The 17,950-nt window shown below is 46.9% G+C and overlaps 1 protein-coding gene across 1 annotated transcript in view; it reads right to left on the bottom strand.

The window, feature by feature from the left end:
- Positions 1-5,579: 5,579 nt before the first annotated feature.
- JHY (junctional cadherin complex regulator) overlaps positions 5,580-17,950 on the bottom strand; it is a 135,030-nt gene continuing 122,659 nt past the window's right edge. The window contains exons 7-8 of the mRNA XM_040431396.1: positions 12,716-12,841; positions 5,580-6,055 (exon numbers count right to left, since the gene is read on the bottom strand). Coding sequence (XP_040287330.1) covers positions 5,855-6,055; positions 12,716-12,841 — 327 coding nt within the window. The 3' untranslated portion in view covers positions 5,580-5,854. The remainder of the gene's footprint in view (positions 6,056-12,715; positions 12,842-17,950) is intronic.

Here is a 17,950-nt window from a genome sequence, read left to right as displayed (position 1 = left end):
CACGCGCGATTTTTCTCACGCGAGTGCAAAACGCATTACAAGGTTTTGCACTCGCGCGGAAAAATCGCGGGTGTTCCCGCAACGCCCCCGGACATTTTTCCGCAACGCCCGTGTGAAAGAGGCCTAACACTTTCAATGCTTTGCAGTTTATTTCAGGACACTGCATATGGGCCTACTGGGAAGATGTCCAGCAGCTTAAGGGAAGCTGCAGTGTGAGAAGCAGCACAGCTCTGTTGTTTATCAGGCAGGGGCAGTCTATAGTGTGAACTGTGGCTGTGTGCGGAGTGCTGTAAGTTGAGGTGGAGTAACTGTTAGAGAGCACGTAGAAGGAGCCTCCATTGAGAGAATTTCAAGGAGTGTGTTAAAACCACTCAGCAACAACTGATATACACTGCCTGTCAAAAAAAAAAGTCGCCACCTGGATTTAACTAAGCAAATAGTTATGAGCCTCCTATTGGATAATTTCTGCATGCGTGATTATCTTTCAGGTGGCAACAAGTTATTTAACCCCAACTGGTGCAATGAGTTGCTTCTCATTTCTTAAACAACCATGTCAAAAGACACATCTCGTGGTCGTTGAAAAGATGTTAGTCTGTTTGAGAAGGGTCAAATCGTTGGCATGCATCAAGCAGGAGATTGCAGAAACTACTAAAATTGGGTTAAGAACTGTCCAACGCATTATTAAAAACTGGAAGGATAGTGGGGACCCATCGTATTCGAGGAAGATATGTGTCAGGAAAAAAATCCTGAATGATGGTGATTGGCGATCACTTAAACGTTTGGTGAAATCAAATTGAAGATAAACAACAGTAGAAGTCAGGGCTATGTTTAATAGTGAAAGTAAGAGCATTTCCACACGCACAATGCGAAGGGAACTCAAGGGATAGGGACTGAACAGCTGTGTAGCCGTAAGAAAACCACTAATCAGTGAGGCAAACCAGAATAAAAGGCTTCAATTTGCTAGGGAGCATAAAGATTGGACTCTGGGGCAATGGAAGAAGGTCATGTGGTCTGATGAGTCAAGATTTACCCTGTTCCAGAGTGATGGGTGCATCAGGGTAAGAAGAGAGGCGGATGAAGTGATGCACCCATCATGCCTAGTGCCTACTGTACAAGCCTGTGGGGGCAGTGCTATGATCTGGGGTTGCTGCAGTTGGTCAGGTCTAGGTTCAGCAACAGTATGTGCTACAAGAATGAGATCAGCGACTACCTGAACATACTGAATGACCAGGTTATTCCATCAATGGATTTTTTCTTCCCTGATGGCACGGGCATATTCCAAGATGACAATGCCAGAATTCATCGGGCTCAAATTGCGAAAGAGTGGTTCAGGGAGCATGAGACATCATTTTCACACATGGATTGGCCACCACAGAGTCCAGACCTTAACCCCATTGAGAATCTTTGGGATGTGCTGGAGAAGGCTTTGTGCAGCAGTCAGACTCTGCCATCATCAATGCAACACTGGATGGAAATAAATCTTGTGACATTGCAGAAGCTTATCGAAACAATGCCACAGCGAATGCGTGCCATAATCAAAGCTAAAGACGGTCCAACAAAATATTTTTGGTGGCGATTGTTTTTTGGATAGGCAGTGTATCTGACTGACCCTTGAGTTTCACTGTGACCTCTTCAGGAACTGCACCTTGCAACTGTCAATGGTTGTAGTTTACTACTCACAACATCACAATCTGATATCCTGCTTTATTAGCTGGGTGCCATTTCTCTGCAGGGAGGTTACCACAAAACTAATGGCGTCGCTAGGGGGGGGCGAGGGGGGCAATCGCCCCCCCTATGTTGTCCTTTGCCCCCCCGGTTGCCCCCCCGCTGATTTCCCCAGGTGAATACTAATGAGCGCTTCCATTATGGAAGCGCTCATTAGAACCGAGAGACCAGGAAGTGGTGAACGCTCTGTACTTACCACTTCCTGGTCCTCGGCTGTCGGCTGTGCAGGGCTGCGCACAGCGTGAGGGCGCTCTGTGACCTCACGCTGTGCGCGCCAGTTCAGAGCACAGTCGACTGAGGAGAGGCAGGCGGCGTCCAGGAGCAGGAGAGGTAAGTGTTTTTTTATTTTATAAAATATGTGGCTGCTGGGGGCATAAGGGGGCTAATGATGAGAGGCATATGAGGGCTAATCATGAGAGGCATAATGGGGGCTAATGATGAGAGGCATTTGGGGGGCTAATGATGAGAGGCATTTGGGGGGCTAATGATGAGAGGCATAAGGGGGCTAATGATGAGAGTCATATAGGGGCTAATGATGAGAGGCATTTGGGGGGCTAATGATGAGAGGCATTTGGGGGGCTAATGATGAGAGGCATATGGGGCTAATGATGAGAGGCATATGGGGGCTAATGATGAGAGGCATATGGGGCTAATGATGAGAGGCATAAGGGGGCTAATGATGAGAGGCATTTGGGGGGCTAATGATGAGAGGCATATGGGGCTAATGATGAGAGGCATATGGGGGCTAATGATGAGAGGCATATGGGGGCTAATGATGAGAGGCATATGGGGGCTAATGATGAGAGGCATATGGGGGCTAATGATGAGAGGCATAAGGGGGCTAATGATGAGAGGCATATGGGGCTAATGATGAGAGGCATATGGGGGCTAATGATGAGAGGCATATGGGGGCTAATGATGAGAGGCATAAGGGGGCTAATGATGAGAGGCATTTGGGGGGCTAATGATGAGAGGCATATGGGGCTAATGATGAGAGGCATATGGGGGCTAATGATAAGAGGCATATGGGGGCTAATGATGAGAGGCAGCATATGGGGGCTAATGATGAGAGGCAGCATATGGGGGCTATTGATGAGAGGCCTAAGGGGGCTAATGATGAGAGGCATATGGGGGCTAATGATGAGAGGCATATGGGGCTAATGATGAGAGGCATATGGGGGCTAATGATGAGAGGCATATGGGGCTAATGATGAGAGGCATAAGGGGGCTAATGATGAGAGGCATTTGGGGGGCTAATGATGAGAGGCATATGGGGCTAATGATGAGAGGCATATGGGGGCTAATGATGAGAGGCATTTGGGGGGCTAATGATGAGAGGCATATGGGGGCTAATGATGAGAGGCATATGGGGGCTAATGATGAGAGGCATATGGGGGCTAATGATGAGAGGCATATGGGGGCTAATGATGAGAGGCATATGGGGGCTAATGATGAGAGGCATATGGGGCTAATGATGAGAGGCAGCATATGGGGGCTAATGATGAGAGGCAGCATATGGGGGCTAATGAGGCATAAGGGCTGATATGGGGGCTAATGAGAGGCATGGGGGCTGATATGGGAGTGATGAGAGGCATAATGGGGGCTAATAAGAGGCATAATAACAGTGTCATCCACAGATGCCCCCATAACAGTGTGTCTTCCACAGATCCACCATAACAGTGCGCCTGCGCACTGATGAGAGACAGAAAGAAGGGGAAAGAATCCGCAGAAGCAAGCAGAGGACGGCACAGCAGACTACTGAATGGCTTCTTTTGTAAGTAAATAGTTTTAGTATAAATGTATCCCTGCATACCGCAATTCTCTGGTATTTTGTAATCTTATTTATATATACTTAATTTGTTTTTGCCCCCCCATTTTTGACTGTGGTATCTTTGTGCCCCCCCCCCTATATATTGTTCCTAGAGTCGCCACTGCACAAAACCCATCACCTGTCTGCAATATGAACTAGTCTCCCAAAGTACACTGGTATTGTGCTTTTTTGGGAGCCTGCCTAATACAATTTTAGATAATTAAATACCTTATTCTGCAATCCTGGTTTTACGTGTACATTTTGCGGTCCCCAATGCACGGGCAACATCCGTGTGGATTCCACAAACAAATCCAGACCTATTCAACTTGAATGGGTCCATGATCCGTCTGCACTGCAAAAAAATAGGACATGTTCTATTTTTTGCGGTGCGGAGGCACGGAGAGGAATCCCACAAAAGCACTCCGTAGTGCTTCCGTCCCTCCGTTCTGCACCGCACCTGGCTGTTTGCGGACCGAACAACGGCCATGTGCATGAGGCCTAAGTATGAAGTGTTTTTTTTCCTTTCTGTCATTCATATACATTTTTGAAATATACTGTATTTAAAAAATTATTGTAAAAAAAAAAAAAAACAATTTCTGTATGACCAAGGTGTAAGTTGTTCAAATTAAACTGCCCCACTATTTTGCTACCACTTAAAAGGTTTTAAAACCAATTGAGGTCTGCTGTAGAGCAAAAGGACACATTTTATTCTGACAAAAAAAGAGATTTTTTTTTTATTGGTAAAACACAATATTGCGTACGTCTGATCCCACACTGGGGACTCGGAGAATGAGGCCTTTACGGCTTTTGTGAAATTTGTAAGAAAATAACTTGTTTTACAAACCAGGAGAAAGCTATTATTTATCTGGCAAAAAATAAAAAAATTATATAAAAAATATAAAAAAACAACCTGCTAGGACTGGTGCTGCTTTCAATGAGTCGTTTACAATATGGCTGCTCCAGGCCGGGTCCAGCAACCATTAATTGTTAATGCATTTTGCATTAACCCTGGGAGATCGCAGCTCCTGCAGGCTCAGGATTAAAAAATGATTTCCAGCGTGTTGCTAAAATGGCTGCAGAGCAGCAGGACTCCATTACCTTCCAAGTCGTGCACTGTGACTTAAATGGCAATTTAAAATTAGGCCATTAACAATTTGAGGCAATTACGAGGCTTTTTCAATAATATTATTTTACGTTTTGTATTAACTATCAAAATTAGATTAGATACAAACACTCTGGAGACATATCTGACCCTGAGCAACTGACACCTTGTTACTGCACTTTATGGCATGTATATTGACATATTGGTGCATACACATATTTCTATACAGTTTATGTATCCATATATTAGGCCGTGTGGCTTGCGGGGGTGGAGTGATTACAACACCAATCACTTGATCCATTAGATGTTGGTAGGAAGAATTGCAGGTTATTTCCATGCATACTCCACGTTAAAATGAAGTTCCACCTTTGACATTGTTTTGCGGTCGAAAAAAATTATATCCTGTTACTCCACGGAAACCATCAATATGTTCCTATATACTGATCTTTTTATCCTATTATATATCTGTTTATTTGATTTAAAGAGGTTGTCTCACTTCATTAAGTGGCATTTATCACGTAGATAAAGTTAATACAAGGCACTTACTAATGTATTATGATTGTCCATATTGCCTCCTTTTCTGGCTTGACTCATTTTGCCATCACATTATACACTGCTCATTTCCAGGGGTTATGACCACCCTGCAATCCAGGGTGGTGGTCGTGCTTGCACATTTTGGTGGCTGGGACTGTAGAAGGCACGCATGCACAGCAACTCTCACCGGCCACCTCATATCTGCACTGCTGGATTTCAGGGTGGTTGTAATCTCGGGATGAAATAATAGTTTCCTCACAGAAGCAGATTTTTTCCAATAGTTATACTAAAAACTAACTGAAAAAAATCGAATATGTGAGATATGATATGTAAACACGCAGATATTTTATATTTTTATTTTGCACATTTAAGGGAAGGTGTCCATCTATCACTCACTCATACAACAGGGCAAAACTCAAAAGTGACGTTCTCTTGGTTTGAAAGTTTGGGAGCACAATGCATTGCAGTAGATCCTTCATTCAGATGTCCATAGTGATGATGGTCTTCTGTCTAGGAGAGGAGAACACCATCCAAAAGTCCAAGCAGATTTCTCGTTTCATGGTTGTCAGCCCCACCCAATCTGTTTATTTTTTGGAGCGTGGGAGTGTCAGACAATATAATCTAACAAGGCATTTTCTGCCATTGGTTTTCAGACGAGTGGCATTGTATATGTCACAGGCAACTTATAGTATATGGAGGGCATTCAGGGCAGCCACCGCCATCTTCTCCTTTTCATGTCTGGCGTGCAGATCTTCTAGTATCTTCATGTGTGGGAACAGGGAGTCATAACTCATCGCTCGTTTCTCCGAGATGTCTGCTCTTTTCTCGTTGGACACTTTAGGTACAGGCTGCGGCCGAGGGACGTTCTTGGCGTATTCCAAGCTCTTCAATAAACAAACACACAACAAGATGAAGCTTTGTTGAAATCATGTGGTCTCTCAAGGTTGATGGATATTTATGTGATTTAGCGCTCATGCACACTTCCGTTGCCTGTTCTGCGGTCCACAAATCACAGATGACAGCAGTGTACCTTCTGCATTTTGTGGAACGGAACGTCCCGGCCATAATAGAACAGTTCTATCCTTGTCCATAATGCGGACAAGAATAGATGTTCTATATTTTTGCAGGTGCCATGGCATGGACATACAGATGCGGACAGCACACGGTGTGCTGTCTGCATCTTTGATGGCCCCATTGAGGTGAATGGGTCTGAAGTGGATTGTATGCGGATAAAAAATAAGTTCATGTGCATGAGCCCTTACTAACATCCCGCAAATCTTCATGACAAATTAGATCTGACTGGAAGACTCCGACATGGCCGTTACCATCACATACTCTTAGCCATGGTAAAACTCATAGCAGTATACATTTTAAGCAACAGCTGCTATACTCTGCACAGTGTCAAAAAGTAAAGAAGCTCTTCTACGTAGTGTAAAACTGCCAATACATCTCAATAGATGTCATAAATCCCCCATGCATATAAAAACTCTGCTGGGAGAGGGGAGTAAAGTCTCATTCACACGTCCGTGTTTTGGTCAGTGATTTCCATCAGTGATTGTGAGCCAAAATCAGGATTAGAGCCTCCACAGAAATAAGGTATTAGGCCTCCTGCACACAACCGTATGGCTTTTTCAGTGTTTCGCGGTCCGTTTTTCACGGATCCGTTGTTCCGTTTTTTGTTTCCGTTGTGTTTCCGTTTCTGTTCCGTTTTTCCGTTCTGTTTTTCCGTATGGCATATACAGTATACAGTAATTACATAGATAAAATTGGGCTGGGCATAACATTTTCAATAGATGGTTCCGCAAAAAACGGAATGGAAACGGAAGACATACGGATGCATTTCCGTATGTGTTCCTTTTTTTTTTGCGGACCCATTGATTTGAATGGAGCCACGGAACGTGATTTGCGGGCAATAATAGGACATGTTCTATCTTTAAACGGAACGTAAAAACGGAAATACGGAGACGGAATGCATACGGAGTACATTCCGTTTTTTTTTGCGGAACCATTGAAATGAATGGTTCCGTATACGGAACGCAAAAAACGGCCAGTAAACGGGGGAAAAAAATGGTTGTGTGCAGGAGGCCTTAGGGAAAGATCTGCGCCTGTTCTGTGTTTAGAGCCGCACCTGGTTTTGGCTCAAAATCAATGATGGAAATCACTGACCGAACACTGACTGTGGAAATGAAGCATAAGGCCTCCTGCACACGGCCGTTTTTTTTCCCCGTTTACTGGCCACTTTTTGCGTTCTGTATACGGTCCGTATACGGTCCGTATTCGGAACCATTCATTTCAATGGTTCCGCAAAAAAACGGAATGTACTCCGTATGCATTCCGTTTCCGTATTTCCGTTTTTCCGTTCCGTTTTAACATAGAACATGTCCTATTATTGCCCGCAAATCACGTTCCGTGGCTCCATTCAAGTCAATGGGTCTGCAAAAAAAACTGAACACATACAGAAATGCATCCGTATGTCTTCCGTTTCCGTTCCGTTTTTTGCTGAACCATCTATTGAAAATGTTATGCCCAGCCCAATTTTATCTATGTAATTACTGTATACTGTATATGCCATACGGAAAAACGGAACGGAAAAACGGAACAAAAACGGAAACACAACGGAAACAAAAAACAAAGGAACAACGGATCCATGAAAAACGGACCGCAAAACACTGAAAAAGCCATACGGTCGTGTGCAATAGGCCTAAGGCTGAGTTCACACCTTAGTTATTTGATCAGTTATCCATTGTGAGCCAAAACCAGAAGTGAAGCCTACTCTAAGATCCAGTGTAATGATTTGATTTGCACCTATTCTGCACCTGATATTGGCTTGCAATAACTGATCGAAAAAATTGACCAAATAAGGCTACTTTCACACTTGCGTTCGGGGTTCCACTTGTGAGTTCCGTTTGAAGGCTCTCACAAGCGGCCCCGAACGGATCCGTACTGCCCCAATGCATTCTGAGTGGATGCGGATCCGCTCAGAATGCATCAGTCTGGCACCGTTTGGCCTCCGTTCCACTCAGCAGGCGGACACCCGAACGCAGCTTGCAGCGTTTTCGTGTCCACCTGGCCGTGCGGAGGCAAACGGATCCGTCCAGACTTACAATGCAAGTCAATAGGGACGGATCCGTTTGACGTTGACACAATATGGTGCAATTGCAAACGGATCCGTCCCCCATTGACTTTCAATGTAAAGTCAGGAGTCCCTATTAATATACCATCAGATCGGAGTTTTCTCCAATCCGATGGTATATTTTAACTTGAAGCGTCCCCATCACCATGGGAACGCCTCTATGTTAGAATATACCATTGGATTTGAGTTAGATCGTGAAACTCAGATCCGACAGTATATTCTAACACAGAGGCGTTCCCATGGTGATGGGGACGCTTCAAGTTAGAATATACTAAAAGAACTGTGTACATGACTTCCCCCTGCTGCCTGGCAGGTGCTGCCAGGCAGCAGGGGGCAGACCACCCCCCCTCCCTCCCCCCCCCGTTTTTAACTCATTGGTGGCCAGTGCGGCCGGCCCCCCCTCCCCCCCTGTTTTTAACTCATTGGTGGCCAGTGCGGCCGGCCCCCCTCCCCCCGTTTTTAACTCATTGGTGGCCAGTGCGGCCGGCCCCCCTCCCCCCCTGTTTTTAACTCATTGGTGGCCAGTGCGGCCGCCCCCCCCCCCTGTTTTAACTCATTGGTGGCCAGTGCGGCCGGCCCCCTTCCCCCCCCTGTTTTTAACTCATTGGTGGCCAGTGCGGCTGGCCCCCCCTCCCCCCCTGTTTTAACTCATTGGTGGCCAGTGCGGCCGCCCCCCCCCTGTTTTTAACTCATTGGTGGCCAGTGCGGCCGGCCCCCCCTCCTCCCCCCTGTTTTTAACTCATTGGTGGCCAGTGCGGCCGGCCCCCCCTCCCCCCCCAATTAAAATGACCGACCCCCCATCATTGGTGGCAGCGGAGAGTTCCGATCGGAGTCCCAGTTTAATCGCTGGGAATCCGATCGGTAACCATGGCCGGCCCCCCTCCCCCCGTTTTTAACTCATTGGTGGCCAGTGCGGCCGGCCCCCCTCCCCCCCTGTTTTTAACTCATTGGTGGCCAGTGCGGCCGCCCCCCCCCCTGTTTTAACTCATTGGTGGCCAGTGCGGCCGCCCCCCCTCCCCCCCCTGTTTTTAACTCATTGGTGGCTAGTGCGGCCGGCCCACCTCCCCGTTCCCCTGTTTTTAACTCATTGGTGGCCAGTGCGGCCGGTCCCCCCCTCCCCCCCTGTTTTTAACTCATTGGTGGCCAGTGCGGCCGGCCCCCCCTCCCTCCTTCCCCTGTTTTTAATTCATTGGTGGCCAGTGCGGCCGGCCCCCCCTCCCCCCCCAATTAAAATGACCGACCCCCCATCATTGGTGGCAGCGGAGAGTTCCGATCGGAGTCCCAGTTTAATCGCTGGGAATCCGATCGGTAACCATGGCAACCAGGACGCTACTGCATTCCTGGCTGCCATGGTTACGTAGCAATTTTAGAAGCATTATACTTACCTGCGCTGTCTGTGACCGGCCGGGCGCTCCTCCTACTGGTAAGTGAAAGGTCTGTGCGGTGCATTGCTTATAGCACAGACCTTTCACTTACCAGTAGGAGGAGCGCCCGGCCGGTCACAGACATCGCAGGTAAGTATAATGCTTCTAAAATTGCTACGTAACCATGGCAGCCAGGAATGCAGTAGCGTCCTGGTTGCCATGGTTACCGATTGGAGTCCCAGCGATTGATGGGGGGTCGGTCATTTTAATTGGGGGGGGGGGGCGGCCACACTGGCCACCAATGAATTAAAAACAGGGGGGGGGCGGCCGCACTGGCCACCTATGAGTTAAAAACGGGGGAGGGGGGCCGGCCGCACTGGCCACCAATGAGTTAAAAACAGGGGGGGGGAGGGGGGCCAGCCGCACTGGCCACCAATGAGTTAAAAACAGGGGGGGGAGGCAGGGGGCAGTCATGTACACAGTTTTTTTTGTATATTCTAACTTGAAGCGTCCCCATCACCATGGGAACGCCTCTGTGTTAGAATATACTGTCGGATCTGATTTTTCCGTTTTCAGTTATGCAAACGGATCCGTTCTGAACGGATGCAAGCGTTTGCATTATAGGAGCGGATCCGTCTGTACAGACACCAGACGGATCCGCTCCTAACGCAAGTGTGAAAGTAGCCTAAGTGTGAAATCAACCTAAGTTACTTATAGCCTTTGGCGGTGGCTGATCTCCCAGAGAACAAAAGTATTGAGCATGTTGAAATACAACTGTCCAATTCTACTCTCCCGCGATGTGAAGCTGAAGGAGAGTTTGGGCGTCAGCTGATCCATACAAAATTGACAGGTTTGGCTGCTATTAATCTAATGTGTATGGCCAGCTTTAGGGTCCATTCACACGTCCGCAAATGGGTCCGCATCCATTCCGCAATATCGGGAACGGGTGCGGACCCATTCATTCTCTATGGGGCAGGAAGAAATGCAGAGAGCACACTATGTGCTCTCCGCATCCGCATTTCCGGAGCGCGGACCCGAACTTCCGGTCTTCGGCCCCGAACTTCCGGGCCACGGCTCTGCAAAAAAATAGAACATGTCCTATTCTTGTCCGCAATTGCGGACAAGAATAGGCAGTTCTATGGGGGGGGTGTCGACCAGGTGTATTGCGGATCCGCAATACACTACGGACGTGTAAATGGACCCTTAGGGCTCATTCACCGACCGTGCAGTTTTTGCGGTCCGCAAATTCCGAATCCGCAAAAAAATGTATGCCGCCCATGTGCCTACCGCAATTTGCGGAACGGAACAAGAGGCCCATTATAGAGATGCCTATTTTTGTCCGCAAAACGGACAAGAATAGGACATGTCTCATAATTTTTGCGGGGTCACGGAACGGAGCAACGGATGCCGACAGCACACAGAGTGCTGCCCGCATCTTTTGCGGACCCATTGAAATGAATGGTTCCGTATACGGACCATATACGGAATCAAAATACGGTCCGTATATGGAACGCAAAATACTGTTGTGTGCATGAGCCCTTATGCTGATGAACTCTCCTGGCATGCGCTAGAGCAGAGATGCTCAATCTGCGGCACTCCAGCTGTTGTAAAACTACAATTCCCATCATGCTCGGCTGTAGGCTGATAGCTGTAGGCTTTCCGGGCATGCTAGGAGTTATTTATGCAAATGGTGGTCGCGCTGCCAGGTATACGTCTCAATTCACAAGCTCAAGTGAAGCGGCAATCTTCTTTGACACAACCAACACACCTAAGTCCCGCTGGATAGTAGCCTTTTCTCAATGCAACCTTCAATAAAATTGCCCCTGAGGAAGCCTTATCGGCGAAACCTAGGTCGGGCATTGTGTTTGATGGACCTGATTTTATGATTATTTAAGGCGTGTTATTCACGATTTTATTGATGGTTGCTTTGAGAAAAGGCTACTATCCAGCGGGACTCAGATGTGTTAGTTGTGTCAAAGAAGATTGCCGCTTCTCTTGAGCTTGTGAATTGAGATGTATACTTGGCAGTGCGACCACCTTTTGTATAAAGACTGATTCAGAGTGATTTTACCTGCATCACACTGAGGTCAGCGAAGCCGATTTGACATCAAGAAATGCAGTGGTGAACTCTTTATATATTTTTTTTTAATGCTAGGAGTTATAGTTTTGCAACAGCTGGAGGGACGCAGGTTGGGCATCCCTGCTCTAGAGGGACCAGTGAAAACTGTAGAACAGAAATACGGTATAAAAATCATCTTTCCTAACCTAGGAGAAGCTAAGTTGACATATACACCTAACACCTGAGTAAAGTCGGACAACTATCTGCTGCTACAATGTGGAAACATTACTGTAAGGCCTCATGCACACGACAGTATTTTTTCACGGTCCGCAAAACGGGGTTCCGTTGGTCCGTGATCCGTGACCGTTTTTTCGTTCGTGGGTCTTCCTTCATTTTTGGAGGATCCATGGACATGAAAAATTAAAAAGAAATCTAAGCCAAGTTTGCCATTGAAATGATAGAAAAAAATGGACACGGATCACGGACCCGGATGACAATCTTGTGTGCATCCGTGATTTTTCACGGACCCATTGACTTGAATGGGTCCGCGAACCGTTGACCATGAAAAAAATTGGACAGGTCATATTTTTTTCACGGCCAGGAAACACGGATCACGGATGCGGCTGCCAAACGGTGCATTTTCCGATTTTTCCACGGACCCATTGAAAGTCAATGGGTCCACGAAAAAAAAAACGGAAAACGGAACCACGGACGCGGATGCACACAATGGTAGTGTGCATGAGGCCTAACAGTGAAAGGGTTGAGGAGGGGGAACCATTATATAGAGCACAGTATGATAGGCGAGATGTTAGTAATTGCATAATACCAACCCTAATTACCCAAATAATAATAGAAATAATAATAATGCCAATAATAACATAATAATCACAAAAGTCTATTACTACTACTACTACTACTACTGATAAGTGATTAGCAATGTCAGCTTAATGATAGAACCATCTGGATTATGGATGTTAATGCATTGCACCTTTTGCCTCATGCTCTTATTCTTGTCGTTGTGCATGACTTGGATTTCTCGCGGCTTCACCGGTTTGTTGCGGATTTGCTCTTGGATCACTTTGGCGTATTCCTTTTGTTGGTGTAGTTGTTTTTTCTGAAAACAGAGTGGTGTGAAGGTGAATGGTGACAACTCCGCTCAGCATCCATCCGCAGATTGTAAAACTCAGCCTACTGTAGCCCCTGCTGTTCTGTGCTATTATTGCCTTGGATATGAACTATAACTGCTCCAATTTCATCCACACAAATGTAGCTTATACAGTGTTTTGAAATATCGATTTTGGTACCCTGTAAGACTTTTGTGGGCTTAAAGGGTTCTACATAATAAAAAACATGGTTTCTCTATTATAGAAACAGTGCCGCATCTGTCTGCAGGTTATGTCTGCTATTGCAACTCAGCCCCACGAAGAGTATGGGATTTAGCTGCAATACCATACACATCCTGTGGACAGCTGGTGGTGCTATTTTAACCATCTTTTCTAATCCTGACCTGTACAACCCCTTAAAAAAATCTATCACTCATCTGATGTCTATAAGTAGCTATAATATATAGTGGTAGATGGTAGTAGTAGTGGAGGTTAGAATATAGTGGTGGAGAGGAGTGTATATTGCTAGAGGTTTGCTTATAGTGGTGGAAGATAGTTTGTGGGTGTAGAGGGTAGTATGTAGTGGTGCAGCTTAATATATAGTGGTGGAGGTTAATATATAGTAGTGGAGATTAGTGATGGACGAACATCATCCGGGACAATTCGCGAACGCGTGTTCGCGATCAAATATTCGTGAACCGCGCGTTCGTGGCGGACTCCATTGAATTTAATGGCAGGCAAACCTGAAAAATCTTCAGATCATATTTGCAGCCACCAAATACTTACTAGAAGTGCACAAATAGTCCCACAACATGGATAGTGACATACCAGAGGGGGATCAATGGCAAAAATTCCCACAAAAAATATGTATTTTAATCAGGGGCCATTTTTATGCGTCTTAAAGGGAAACTCTCAAAAATGTGCCCTGCTGAGCCTAAAATTTTTTTATTTTAGGCCACTGGAGTACAGGCCCCAAATATTAGGCATTCACCTGACAGAAAATAACAAGTGATTATGTTGCAGGAGGTACATTAGGCGGTCACTGAATAACAATTTTACTGTAGGCCAGTGGAGTACAGGCCCCAAAAATAAGGCATCCACCTGACAGAAAAGAACAAGTGATTATGTGGCTGGTGGTACATTAGGTGGTCACTGCATAACAATTTTACTGTAGGCCACTGGAGTAGAGGCCCCAAAAAGTAGGCATTCACCTGACAGAAAAGGCCTTTTATGCCGCTGTATATACAAAAGACAAGGACCATTCTTTGTTCTGGGTGGTGGCAGATATGTGTGGGCTGGCATCAGGAAATTCAATTACACATGGTCATCACAGGTGTTGAATTCCGCCGAGATCCATGCCTCATTCATTTTTAGAAATGTGAGGTAGTCCACATGTAACACCCCAGAGTTGTGTTACAACACGCCTCTACCCTGTTACTATCTTCTAAGAGCCTTTATAATGTCATCTGATGTAATTTATATTATGTCTTCACAAATGTGCATATAAAACCATGTTAAATTCCATTGTACTTGTAATTTTCCTGGTTACCAGTAGGTGGCAGCAACATTGGCAAGTACAAGGCCCAGTTTAGTGTATTTAGGCTGGAATAGATTATTCCAGCTTAGCTTCCCCTCTGTGAGCCAAGTGGGCTGTTTCCACATCCTGCAACTAGGGGAAGGCTGTGTGATAGCCTTTCGAAGATCCCCTGCATAGGGAAGACAGCAAGGATCTTGTCTCGGCTGAGATCTGATCATATACCCAGCCTGAGCAACTTCAGCATCAGCTGGATGAAGAAGCAGAAAATTGCAGACAACCTCCAGAGTTCCAGGAAGTAAGCATCCCCTGAGAATCTATCTGTGAGTCAAGTCCAGAGACCTAGGAGAAGCCTTTCCTCCTCAGCTAGTCTGTATCCACAAAGCAGAAGTTACAGAGAAGTGCAGAAGATTAATTCCTGCCACAGTTACAGAGCTTCCAAGCAGACGTCTTATCCTGCAAGCTCCCCACATATCAAGCAGAAGCATTTATTCCTGCCAATCATTGCTAAAACCTGCTGGGACCAGAGACCAAAGCTGTATACTGCTTGGATACAAGTTATCTTCAGTAAAGAACTTCATCTAAATGTCTGGACATCATTTCTGCTGTAAAATTCCTCTATTACTTCTACTATCACTACACTCAAATTTATTGCAAGTGAACCAGGAGTCCAGCCGTACCCAGGTAGGAGACACCGTTGACACAATTACCACTACTCTACAGAGATATTATAGGCCATTACACCACTCTGGCATTCCTAATCTTGGACGTGCGTTATAACACCTTGAAAGGGTCCTGGGATATTACACTGCGAACGCTGCAATTGGCGTCACGACAAATACAGACTATTATCCACCCGTATCCTTGCCCATTGCACAAGTGGCGTCAGCGTACCCGTTCCTGGTCACTGCATTTTTGGCGTCACGATCAGGATCGAATTGTGTGCCTAACAGGATCGGATTGTGTGCCTATCACTGCTACAACAGGATCCGATTGTGTGTCTAGCATTGCTATAAGCCCTAGGAACCGTGTGAAACCCCTGAAAATTTACTTTATTGTTTTTATTGCGGTGAAAAAAGGCGCTAAACCGTGCGCGCCAGCACTCCAAGGGTTAATTCGCCATATTTCTGTAATGGCGCCGCTTCTTCATAACCGTCAGAACCGGGCAAACCAAGGAACGCCCTCTCAGGAGCGCGAAAAGGCTAACTACGCCCCTCTAGAAGTGGGAAACCTAAATCCTGCCCACCAAGAACTCTGCACTGCAAGCCCAGGGTGCGAAGACTCCTCCCCTCAGGCTCCACCCTCACTTCCTGCACTCATCATGACAGAGGAAGCAAGAAAGATGTCCGCCACCCTGGAAACCAATATGGCCACCGCACTGAAGCCCACTTCCGCGGAGTTGACAACTCTGACTGAGAAGTCCCCGAAGTAGACAGCTATGGCCCAGGGACCAGTGCGACAGCACTGGTTCAAGCCACGACCATATCCGCAATGACAGCAGCACAGCAGGATGAGGCACTGGAACCGGCCACCCGGCCGCAACCTCAGGTAGTAACCAACCCATTCCCTGAGGCCCAGGTCCAGCCCGCAGCTGCCTCTACACCCCGCCCGGTGGTCCCGGAACATGTCACCAGACCACGGGAGGTCCCCATAGTGATCCCTAAACTCTCTGCGGCCTCAACTCTACAGGTGGGGCAAATAAATAACTTAGTATTGACTTTTAGTCCCAGAGTACAGGGATACGTCCTACCCAGGGAGGTCCGTAAGGTGTCCCTCATCACTCCGGTTGGCACGGTGGAGGCGGCTGGAGCTCCCACTCCGCTGCCCAGAGAGAACGCTCCTTCCCTGCCGTCACTACCACTAGCGATACCTTTGCCAGAGCCAAAATAGCCAGGAGGTCTGAGCCCTTCTGCCCCGGAAGGAGTTCCAGATGTACAGCAGCTCACCATAGCTTTGACCAGCCTCACTACCCAGACAGTACCAGGAACCGCCACAAGAGGTCAGTAGAGCTCCATCACAACAGCTAGCCTAAACTACAAGATGCAGGAGCGCCCTTTTGTGTTCCTCAACAGTTCCAGCAGTGATGAGGAGGTCACCTGGCAGGATGACCTTGCCCGATGGAAAGCCTGCAGGTGGAGTACATTATAGGACTTCCTAAAGAGATCGGAAGAACGGAAAAAGATGGAGAGGATGTTTAGTGGAGAAGATGACTTGTCAGAAAAAAGAAAACGCATAAAAACATATAAAGAAATTGTGGAGGAAAAAGAGCACAGAGAAAGGGAATTGTATGAAGCCTCCAAGTCTTCTTCTCAGCCGCCTGCTGAAGACAGCACACCTGATTATGACTCTATCAGATCCGGCAGCCACTGAAAGTGACCTACCCATCAGTGAGGGGTCCACTAATACTGCTTCACGCACTCCAGAGCCATCACCGTATCCGGAGCTCCAGAGATCCTGTCACCTACAAGTAAAAGGCCCAGGCCTACAGAGGATCCTCCAGAAGAAGGTGAAGCTGCAGTTCCAAGTCCTGCCACAGAAAGTCACCAGGGGAACGCAGATGAAGTTTCTGCTGAAGCAGACCAGAGACCAAAACTGTATACTGCTTGGATACAAGTTATCTTCAGTAAAGAAAAGTTTGAACTTCATGTAAAGGTCTGGACATAATTTCTACTGCAAAATTCCTCTATTACTCCTACTATCATTACACTAAAATTTATTGCAAGTGAGCCAGGAGTACCCAGGTAGGAGACACCATTGACACAATTACCACTACTCTACAGAGACATTATAAGCCATTACACCACTCTGGCATTCCTAATCTGGGACGTGCATTATAACACCTTGGAAGGGCCCTGGGATAGTACACTGCGCACACTGCAATTGGCGTCACGACCAATACAGACTATTATCCACCTGTATCCTGGCCCATTGAACAAGTGGCATCAGCGTACCCGTTCCTGGTCACTGCATACACTCTTGTGAGCTAGGCGAGTACGCTTATCGATCACGATTCCCCCCTTCTGCACTGAACGTCCTTTCGGACAGGACACTCAACGAGGGGTAAGCCAAGAGTTCCATGGCAAATTGTGCCAGCTCTGGCCACAGGTCAACTCTGCACACCCAGTAGTCCAGGGGTTCCTCGCTTCTCAGAGCGTCCACATCGGCTGTTAACCCGATGTAGTCAGACACATGTTGGTCTAGGCATTCCCTGAGGCTGGATCCAGAGGGCGGCTGTCAATGGGTTGGCTGCAAGATTGATCTAATATCCGAAGTGACCAACAAATCTTCAAACCGCTCTCTTCTTGCAGGCGAGGTAGGATTGGTACCCACACCTGTTTCGCCGTGGGTAGAAAGTGCAATAGCAGAATGCAGCATCTCTCGTAGCAAGGCCTGGAAATGCTGCATTTTGACAGCCCTCTGTGATGCTGGTAACATGTCTGCCATTTCGTGTTTGTACCGGGGGTCTAAGTACGTTGCCACCCAGTACTGGTCCTTGCGCTTTATGCTTTTTATACGGGAGTCCCTCTTCAAACACTGGAGCATGAAGGTCCCCATTTGCAATAAATTGGAAGCGGTGGATTGCCCT

The sequence above is a fragment of the Bufo bufo genome, chromosome 1 (assembly GCF_905171765.1).
Source record: "Bufo bufo chromosome 1, aBufBuf1.1, whole genome shotgun sequence".
Classification (NCBI taxonomy): domain Eukaryota; kingdom Metazoa; phylum Chordata; class Amphibia; order Anura; family Bufonidae; genus Bufo; species Bufo bufo.
This window is presented reverse-complemented; position numbering and strand designations above follow the sequence as displayed.